General features: G+C 43.1%; 1 protein-coding gene and 1 long non-coding RNA gene across 3 annotated transcripts in view; one reads left to right on the forward strand and one right to left on the reverse strand.

Annotated features, from left to right (window-relative positions):
- Zfpm2 (zinc finger protein, FOG family member 2) overlaps positions 1 to 3107 on the reverse strand; it is a 436511-nt gene extending 433404 nt beyond the window's left edge. For both annotated transcript variants that reach the window (XM_035449618.1, XM_027431464.2), the window contains exon 1: positions 2328 to 3107. In XM_035449618.1, coding sequence (XP_035305509.1) covers positions 2328 to 2367 — 40 coding nt within the window. In that variant the 5' untranslated portion in view covers positions 2368 to 3107. The remainder of the gene's footprint in view (positions 1 to 2327) is intronic.
- Positions 3108 to 3201: 94 nt separating this feature from the next.
- On the forward strand, positions 3202 to 10746 carry LOC113837415. Its single transcript, XR_003487976.2, has 3 exons — positions 3202 to 3960; positions 6418 to 6491; positions 10239 to 10746. It is a non-coding gene; the product is annotated as an uncharacterized LOC113837415 (long non-coding RNA).
- The last annotated feature ends 259 nt before the right edge of the window (positions 10747 to 11005 follow it).

Here is an 11005-nt window from a genome sequence, read left to right on the forward strand (position 1 = left end):
AAGAAACCACAGAGTGCAGCCAAAACGATTTTAGAGCTGCTCAAACCACATTTAAAGATCTCCTCCCCAAAAGCTTGCAGACTGCAAGCTCCCATTGAGCAGTTCAAAAATCGTTTATTTTCCATTTTCCTTAACAGTGGAGAGAGAGAGAGGAGTCCACATTTGCATAGATTGCTACTATGACCCCAAAATGAATCCCAGAAAAGACTAAAATGCACATATATTACATATGTATAAATAAATCAGCAGCCTATGATTCCTGTGAACAAGTTATACACATATACGCAATATACCTAGTTGTTCATTTTCCAATGGGACAACTTTCATGGGTTTTTGATATTTAATAAATCACGGCATTCAAATAAGCCTGTAAAATGTTTTATGACCTATAACCCAGAGTAGCATCAGCAATTAGTTCCAATGCTTTAATCTTCAATTATATGAGGTGGACATGAAAGAAAAGAAAAAAAATTGAATGTAGCTAATTGAGAAGATAACAAAGTATTCCCAAGTAGAATCAGATGGTCTTTGTGCCATACAATCAATTAATATTAATTATTTATTAACAATCTAGGCAACAGACAGGAACTAAAAGGCATCTGCATGTAATATTTCTAACCCTTTCTTCTAATAAGCACCTTTTTTTTTTAGAGTAAAATGTATAATGTAAACAGAAGCCTCTAACTCGGCATCAAAAAGTAGAAAACAAATAGATGCTACCCTGGCCCTGAAACAGTGAGAGTCTTGGGGAGCAGTGTGGATTAGGAGGGCGTTCAGCCAAAAGTGGGGTACCCTTCTGGGTTTGAAACAAGTTGCTTAGACTGAGAACTACAGCACAGGGATGGGAATCGCCTAAATTAAAGCTAGGAAGTCACACCCGAGAGGCATGGTGTGTGTGTGTGTGTGTGTGTGTGTGTGTGTGTGTGTGTGTGTGTGTGTGTGTGTGTGTCTGTGTGTCTGTGTCTGTGTGTCTGTGTGTCTGTATGCACATATAAGATGTATATGAGTAACTGAAGTGGACTGTGCATAACCTGTCCCCAGCTCAAGGACAAGTTGGTTGATAAGATTTATTTTTAAACTGCACCAAACAGTAATTTTGACTTGCACGTAGCGTAAAGTGGTTAAAAACCTGGGGGCGGGGGTAATACTAAAACATTACATTACCCTAAAATTAGATGATAATTAGTTTTAAACTAGTGGTCATATCCTCAACAACAGGGATAAATCAGGGATACATCACAGAGCTCCTAAAATAATAATAATAATCTATTATTATTATTATTGTTGTTGTTGTTGTTGTTATAGTAAGAAGGCCTTTAACTTTTCGGCTCAAGTGTTGAAGATATTCCGCAGGCCTATAAAGCATACAGGAGTCATTTCCCCCAAGGCGAGGAAAGTTGGCCTAGAAAGAGTTCTGTGAGAGTATAGGTTCCAGGCGGGCAGGTGTTGCTTGTCCTGCAAGTTCCTCCGGGCACCATAAAGACCCCAGGGGGGGGGCTGGGAACAGCACCTAGGCACTTTACTGAGTGTGCGAGCTACCTTGAACTCAAAGCCGGTGAGCCCAGAAGTGAAGACGGCCCCTCCCAGTTGGGGACTCTGTGCCTCCCGCAGCGGCCAGGCGGCGGGAGTGGGACCCACTGGGAGTCCCGGGTCGCAGCCCAACACCAGGGCAGGCAGGGAGGGGTTGCACAGCTGCCTCCAACAGAGGCGCGAAGTTTTACTCCTACTTTTTGTTTCACTTCGGGGTTGGCGTGGCTTGTGGCACCGCCCAGGATCGGGTCCCCAGACACTGATTTTTTTTTTTTTTTTTCTTTTCCACCGCCCTGGGGAAGTTACCTCCCTAGCCCGGTGGCCTCTACCAGCTGCTCTGGGAACTTCAGCCCCGGGTTACCAGGAGCTGCTCCCAAGAGTGGCAGGCCCCGTTGGTGGCCACAACAATGACAACAATCACACTAAACGTCTGCGGGTGGGGATTGTCCTGTTAAGGATCCATGATAAAAATTTAAATAAATAAATAAATAAATAAATAAATAAATAAATAAAGCGGCGACAATTGCAACGACCCGGAGTTGCAATGAACAAGAAACCGAGAGGAGCGCGAAGGCTGGAGGAGCTGACTGGGCTGCGTCTGCCCTGCGCTCCAGCTGGCCGTGTGTGTGTCTGTCTGTCTGAGGCCGCTTGGCTGTCCCCTCTTGCCTCGCAAAGTTTGACAAATCCCCAAGACCAGAAGCCGATGGCCCCCCGAGCGGCTCCCACCCTTCCCGCCGCGTGCGCCCCTCTCCCAGGCACCGATGCCACCAACTCGGGGGCCCCGCGCGCAAACTTACGTTTGATCTGCCGGGGTTTGCTCTGCTTTCGCCGGGACATCTCGGCCGCGGGGGCCGCTGCGGCCGGGGCTCCCGCGGTGTCCGCGGTCCCCGCTGCTACCGTTTCCCGGGCTGTCGCCGCTTCGGTGTCAGCCGCCGCCGCCGCCGCTGGCCAGGCTCGGGCCGCGGGCGGCCGGACTCCAGGTGCTCGGTGCGCGCGGGATCCCGGCGCTGGGCTCCTCCGGGAGCCGCGGATCCACGTTTGGAGATGAGCAAGCGAATGAGAAGGCGAGCGAGGGGGGCCAGAGAGAGTGTGACAGGGAAGAGAGGAGGGGGCGACGGGGCTGGAGGGGGGTGGAGGGGGGGTGGAGGATGAGAATCTAGGAGCGATCGGCCAGGCAGAGAGAAAAGGGGAGGGAGGGAGGGAGGGGGTAAGAGAAGGAAGAGAAGGAGGGAGGGGAAAGAGAGCGCTCGGGGGGACCCGGGCTGCGAGGGGGCGGAGGATGCGGGAGGAGGTGCGCGCTGGCTCCCCGTGTCCCCGCTGCCGGGCAGAGACTCGGGCGCCGCCGCCACCGCCGCCGCCGCCGCCGCTCCGGGCCGCGCCGCGCTCGCACTGCTGCGGGAGGTGGCGAGGCGCGCGAAGGAGGGGCGCGCCCGGGCTGTGGGGAGGGGAGACTATGCCATCAGCCAAAGGAGGATTGGCTGTATCCGAAGCCAGTCCGGATGCAAACTCACGGGCCGGGCCTCGGTGGCGCGTGGGGTGCAAGGGGTTTCGCGGCGTGGGTGGGAGTTGAAGAGGTTGATGGGGGTGGGGGAGACGTGAGGTTTGGAGCGGCGGCGTGGGGGGGGATGGTGGGGGCACCTTCTGCAGTTGTCACCGCGTCAATGCTGGGCAGCTGCCAGGCCACCCTTCCCCCGCCCCCCCCCCCTGCTCCCCTTGCAGCAACTTCTTCCAACAGCCTCTTCCAACGGACCCCCTGACACTCCTCCCTAATGCCTCGCCCATCTCGCAGGGCACAAAGAAATCTCAGTCTCCTTCCATAAACTTTGTGCCTACCGCTCCCCTCCTGGAGCCCCGGCCCTCCGCCCTTCCAGTTTCTTGGCAGGAAGGTTTAGGCCACTGGCAAAGTCCCCGGCGAAAGCCAGCTGATCACAAATGCCAACTGTGTGTCTTGGGGCCCGTTAAGTCCTCTCGTCTGCCCAGGCTCTCAGGAGACCATTTCATTGCTGTCAGAGTTCCCGGGAGACTGCTGCGGGCGAGGACCATCACCCCCCCCCCCCCCCCCACTAGGCCCAAAAGGATGGGGTGCTGAGCTGTGTCACAGCGCTTTTCTGGGGCATCTTGCTTCAGAGTTTTCCATTTGAAATAGTAAAATTCCGGAATCGGGAGTCAGGCAGATTTTTTTTTTTTTCTCTTTCTCACATCCAAAAGGACGATGGTTAGCTGGATGATTCGCTCTTAGATAGGAAGGGATCTATCGTCTCTCATTGGACATACTAACTTTGCATGAAGTCTGTGGAAGTTCTGCAGTTTCACCCTGCCCCCCGTGACCTTCCGAAACTGCCCCCGTGACCTTCCAGTTTCTTAGTACTGCCACAGGGAAGCACCGTGGAGCTAATAAAAGATTTGATATTGTCATAATTTTTCAATCAGGTAAGACCCAGCAACTATTTCCTGGCTCTTTGCTTTATCGGGGGTCTGCTTCTTTCAGATTTGTTTCATTGTATGTTTGTGGTTTGGGGAGCTGGCAAGGCACAAGAGAATATATTCTGAAATGATCACAGAGCATTATTTCAGGCCAGGTGAGCGAGGTTAGCTTAGTTCCACGGAGTTTCCTATACACTGAGTAAAAAAAAGCAATTCTTTCAGGTGTGCTAGAAGGCATGGGGAGGTGTGGAGCAGGCTACTTTATATCATTAGTATTTACTAATAAACTCCTGTGTAGTTAACATGCATTCCCTCGATACTGCCAATGATTCCCCCCCTGGGAGGCGATGAAATTGCCCACTCTGACCTGGAATTGCGTCCCCTTTGTTGGCTGAGTAGCCTACACATGGCCATCACCAAATGATACTCTAAGAGGGTCTGGGGTCAGCACAGAGCCTGACTGATTGAGCATAATGCATGGTGCAGCTTTTGCAAGTGGCACTCTGCTCCGTGTCATTTTTTACCCCATCAGGACGTCTTCTAAAAGGTGCAAAGCTTCACCTCATGAAAGGTATGGCTGAGAAAACCTTAACACAAGGCTGGGGACCAGTTGTGACTTTTATTACACTACCATTAGCTCTATGGCCATTTGAGGCTGTAACAGGGCCATGGACAGCCCTTTGCAATGGAAAATGCACGAAATGACCAAGTCCCTGCCCTGAAGATGCAACAAATTAAGATCCTAAATACCGTGAAAAGCAAGGTTATTTGTACTTAAGTTGTGCGGTGAATAAGCCAACAGACACTTCAGCTTTTTGCCTCCTTCATTCTCAATTCATTACAGTTAAATTGGCATGCTGAGGATCTCAGAATTGGATTTATTGTACATTAGTTTTCATAGATCTTTGACAGAATTGGCTGGCTTATGTCACCCAGAAGGAATGTCCACTGGAATTAAAATAACATAGCAGTTAGTGTTTCTCTTGGCATCTGAAATAGTTAAATATGCAAAGCAAAAGAGAAACAAATAAATCCTAGATAAACATTCAGTTTAAAAACTGAAAGGAACAGAAGTCAGGAAATTTAAGGCAAGATTGATAAAATAACCAGAGTATGTTATTAAACAGCATATTGGCTTATCTAAATGCATAAATATATAAATATGTATATATTAATTCTAGTCCATATGAATGAAATAAACTGAATACTACTGCATCTATTTTCTCATCATTTTCAGATGAGACTATGAGTTATATTTAAGGTTCAATCTTTATTTTCTCTAGTTTAATTCACTGTGGTTATAAAATAAAAAGACAGCAAACCCTATAAGCAATTACCTCTGTCCAAATGGCTCTAGCAGCTCCAAGCTACAGCTACATGGCTAACAAACAATGATTATGAAAACCACAGTTGAGCATCAGGAAATGGTACTGCAAAAACCACAGCAACAAATGTGTCTGTGATATTGAAAACCACAATTCACAACTAATACCCCATGTCGCCAATGACTATTAACTATACATGTGCAAATGTGTAAGTCACCGTACAAAATAATTTCTCATTTACTTCAAAATGAATTATTCATTTTCGAGACTCACAGACTTAATGCCTACATATCGGTTTGTTTATAAAAGTTTCTGCTTCTCGTAAGAAATCCTTTTAAATCCCATATAAAACGATGGTTCATTTAAAAGCAGAACATGCAACTCTGAGTAATAGCTTCTCAAATGTTTAAAGGGTTGATCTGCAATCAATTTGAAATGAACACCTACCTCTTTCTACTCTTCTTCCTAAAGTCTCAGACTTTAAAAAGGCATGTTAGCAGAAACTGATTAAGAAAGAAACAGTAGAAAGGATTTGATTGCAAATTCAATGGGAACTTGGCTGCCTATATTTGCAAATAGTTGCTCTTAGCTAGAAATCATATGTCCGCCAGCAAATAAAATGCTAGCTTCAAAACTACTGGACTATGAAAAAAAATCAAGTGTTTACTTACAGATGAAAGAGATGATATCATGTACAAGTTTATAAGGTTGTTGTAGTTTTAAAATTAATATACAAGTGCCTAGCTAAACATGAGCGTCAAATGACAGAACATAAGTTATTTGGGACAGGTATGCTCCATGCACTGTTTGGTACATATTTACCCTAAATCACACTTGAAACTTATCTGAAATTCAAATTTAATGGGATATCTTGTATTTAATCACTAAAACCTACAAATATAGCATTTTGGCATTTTCATATATATATGGAAGAGGTAGAAAACCCGAAGTACTTCCTGTATTCATAAGTATATTTAATTCTTGATTGATGTAATATTTAGGGAAGGTAGGGTAGAAGGAACAAATCGCTCTGCAAAATTTCTAATTTTTTGGCACAGTACAGAAATGCAATTCTTAGACTAAGTGGATTGTGTTCATGGGATTTGTTTTTTAAATATGCTTTTTTTTTCTTCTCCAGGGGATCAACAAATTGATCAAGAAACTGCCCAGGCCAATCTCACAAGACAGCAGGCTGCCTTCTTTATTATGGAAGTGAGTAATGGTCAAAAGCTTCCAAGAGAGAGGAATGCTTGCCCATGTATCATAACCAGAAACTGAACACAGTGTATCTGCCTTTCATTTGAGATTATGACAATGAACCGAACAAGAACACAGTATGAAAGTAGTGTTTACTATTCTTGAGTCCTTTAAAAAATAGTTTCAACAGTTTAAAAATAGAGATCCACAGATTCACCTAAGCGGCATTCATGTTTCCTAGCTATGAAAATGACTGTCCAGATTTCTTGCATAGAAAACATTCACACACAGAACTTGATGACACACTATTCTACGTGTGCCTACTTAATTTATCAGATTATCAAAAGCGTATGAAAAATACCTCTGCACATTATGGTATTAAAAAAATGCTCTCTTTCCTTTCAAATGGGTATGTAGCCCAGGAAACAAGGATGAGTATGGTTTAAGATTTTCCTCTTTGGATCCATCCTTTAATTCAAGTCACTTTTCTGATAGAACAGAACAGTCTTGTTCCTAAGACTATATAATGAAAAATATAGAGTGTACAGTTAACAGTGAGGAGACCCCTCCCCACTCTGCAGATTTCTCTTAGGTTTGTCTGACAGTTCTGCTAGTAATAACATGCTATCTTTTAAGAAACATCTCCTCATGCCCTCTCTCTCTCTACCCCTCCTCCTCTCACACCTCATCTTTCTCCTTCCTCTCTCCCTCCTACTCCTCTCTTCCTTATTATTTAGGCATGGGTTCTAAGTACAGCCTTTCTGAATCCCTAACCAATCAAAATGTTTAGTGTGTCTGTCTGATGTGATCATCCCAATATTCCACATTGTCCCTATGACAGTGGGCCCCGAGAGAGTTTTGTCTAAAATTCCGGAGAAAGAGGGGTAGTGCTCCTCTTACAGTTTCTGCACTGGGAAAATGCAAATGAGAAATTACAAGCGATCCTATGCACGGAAAGACACCAACACCAACACATTGCTTTTCAGTCTTTGTTACAGAACTCGCATGAAAACACACAGCAGTATTTCATGACTTGTTTGAGACGCCTCAAAGCTATCTATGCGTATATGAGTGTCTGAGTCTAGGTCACTTGTATTCCACTTGGACCAGCTCGGTGAGGCTTACTCCTATGTAGCTTTGCCATTTTAGTGTAGTGAAGATATCTGTCACAGGAAGACATCATTAGCCTCACAGGTATTAATGAGATGCCCCTTCTTGGGTACTGACCTAAGATGTTTCTACCACAACATAAACTCTTCCATCGTAGAGCACTGGACAATGTTCTACATAAAACCTGTCTTCACTAAGGCTATCATCCTATGTCAAGTCACTTGTTTAGTAAGCGTTCTGATCTTTAAGTGTTCCCCTAGTGCTGAACACAGAGAACATCCTAGTAAGATTATGGAAATAAACAGTAAGATCAGCCTGATCTTGTCTCATTTGGGGACAGATTCCTAAGCCTCACAGACGGAATACTAAGTACAGGAAACGGCAGGTATGTTTATCTAAGACAGCTTCGTGTTCTTAGGGAGTGCATATGGCCCCCAAAGCACGTATGTCTCAAATCTGATAGGTCAAAAGTTTCTTTAGTAATCCCGAGTTTGTGTGAAGCGTTACGATCCTTCTGAGCTGGTCTGTTGAGGGCAAGAGTACAACTTCTAGAATTGTGGTCTTCGGTTCCCACGTGAAAGAACTGATGGGGTTTGGTAGCTGTTGTGGGTTATGTGTGAAACAAACCCCAAGCGCTACTGTGTTTGGAAGGTTGGTCCCTGTGGTAGTGTTGTTTGGGGTTGTAGAATTCTTAGGAGGTGGGGCATAGCTAAAAGAAGTAGGTAATTAGAGATAGAGGTGCCCTTGTGGCCACTGCTGCCCGAGTTGTGATGTGACTGAACCAAGCTCTAACTTCAAGCTCCAGCTACCACTCTCTGCTTACCATCACGTAGTAAGCAAAGCGTCCTCATCTTCTGAAGGAAGCCAGAGTTGTTCCTCCTGGTTATTCTGACACAGTGACAAGAAAGCTAACTATGGCAGCAGCAGTAGAGAGAAAGGGTAAGCAAGAGAGGAACCTCAGCCTCAGCTGAGAATAGTCAGAGGGCACTATTCCATTTCCTGATCCAGGCCTCCTTGGCTGCAACTGTACTTCTGACATGGAAGACACTGAAATGCCAATGTCTTGGTAGGATACCATTATCCCAGTCTTTCTCTTCTGGCTATTTTTGGCTTAAATTCATACAAGTTGATTCCCGCAATATTCAACCCCAAAGACTAAACTAAGACAAAATTTAACCATCGGAGACTTTGATATGCTTAATTAAATATTCAAATTTAGATGCATCAAACAACTCTATGTCTTCAACATAAATTAGGTTTTGACGTAAACCGCCATCTATGACTGATTTTGGACATTCACACGAAGGTAACTAATGGGGAAATAGTTGCATTTTCAAAACCAGAGTTCCTCAAGGGCATGATGATAATTGACATGCAAATGAACAGCCCTCTTGACGACATAGATTCTGGTCCCAGATGTTTGGTTTTGCTTTTGACTTTGCTCTTGCACATTTGAATAAGCATCTAACAGATTACCTTGCACATAAATTTTATGGATGTTGCTATGACTCACCAGAATAATCTTTATACTTGTGTGGTGAATTTTATTTTCTAGCCTATAAAACTTCTCCCATAAATTACTGAATGAAAAAAGCAACAATTTAAACAGATTTTTAGAATACATACTATATGTATAAATAGAATCAAGTCACCTCTCCTGATATCTACTCACCAAATTGTATTAAAATAACTCATTGGGAACGAATTTAGGGAGAACCGAACATTTTATATGCTATTTAACAATGAACCCATGGAAAAATTCTAATGTGGTCTGATTCTTTCTTTCTTTTTTTCCCCTAGTGATTAATCATTTTTGGTCATTTTTCTAGTATTCCATATACCCCTGTTATTTTACTTGCCTGGTTAATATGATGTGTTCAAATATTCCAGCACATTCAGGGAAATGAGCTAACTATATCTGCATGGGTCTCTTTTATCTCTCAAAGGAGTACTTGCAGCCATTATCCTTCTGTCCCACTAGAAATTGGCAGTTCTCTGCCAAGGAAATTTCCTTTCCATCGTTATCCTGGAGGTTTCCTTGATTTTGTCCTGTAGTGGATTCTAAGTTCCTTGAGTTATCCGTATTCCTCAACCACAGAGAAATATGAAACTAAGAGAATTATGTGGGAAAAAAAACCTAAGGGTAATTACACCAGACTTTGTATGTGCTAAACATTTGGACTCCCTTCCTAATAAGATTTGTAATTGTTTGAAACAGTTTCTCCGGGGTTTTTGTGGCTTGATGGTGAAAGTTCTTAACTGACACATAGTTGTAGAAAAACAAGTCTTTCATATTTTACTTTTGAATGACATGGGCTAAGTAGTAGGCTCAGGCACTTTTACCCCATCGATTCTGTCATTTCCATCCTGCTTATTCTTGATATTTTAAAACTGTGCACTTTGTTATATGTGATGTACATGCAACATGACATCACTATGTCTAGAAGTAGTGCTCGCCTTTGTTGCCTTGGTTTTTACTTCTTAGGCGATTAACGTCCCGGGTTGTGAAATGTTTGTCTGCCTCAGTTTACATAATGATATTTCAGACAACAGTTACTGTGTTTGCTCACATAAGTTAGCATCTCAGCAGGTGTGAAGTATTATTAGCCATTAACTAATTATTTCAAATCTTTTCTACACCTCCCTTTTCAGCTACAGACCACAAATCTTACTAAAGGCGTGACTCAATTCAACAGTGCTGGTTTGTTCGGATCCGCCATCTTGGTTTGGCCATGTGGTGTAGTCCAGAGCAAAGCAATGAGAACAGAAGTTATTTGACAATGATTCATGGAAACCGAAAATGCCCTTGGTCTGAAGCCAGGAAGCATCTCCCTTTTTGTCCCTGTCCCCAGGGTTTATACCTGGAATGGGACAGGGTGCTTGGAACATTTTTAGTCTTTGAATAATTTAATAATTATACTTTAGTGAGTCTTACCTCTTCATCATTTCTTAGAACAATATACAGACTGTTAAACCAACTTAGTATTATATCATCATTTTAATAAGTTTCTTTTTTAAGATTGTAATTATGTCATTTCCCCCTTGCCTTTTCTCCCTCCAACTCCTCCCACATACTCCTCCTTAACTCCTTAAATCATGGCTTTTGTCATTAATTGTTGCATATGCATAACATATATAATATTTACCATATATGTACACTAAGCACACATATACTATGTTAATGCATAATATATTATATAAGGTATATATATTTATATATTATATATAACAATCATATAATATATTGTAATATTATATATAAATATTATATTATTGTTTTATTATTCATATTACATATTGTTATGACCCATATACATACTAATTATACACAAATAATAGATCTTATATATTATATGTGCATACAAAGATACATTTCTAAATATGTAGATATAACCTGTATGTCTGTATAATACTACTCA

Source organism: Cricetulus griseus, chromosome 10 (assembly GCF_003668045.3).
Source record: "Cricetulus griseus strain 17A/GY chromosome 10, alternate assembly CriGri-PICRH-1.0, whole genome shotgun sequence".
Classification (NCBI taxonomy): domain Eukaryota; kingdom Metazoa; phylum Chordata; class Mammalia; order Rodentia; family Cricetidae; genus Cricetulus; species Cricetulus griseus.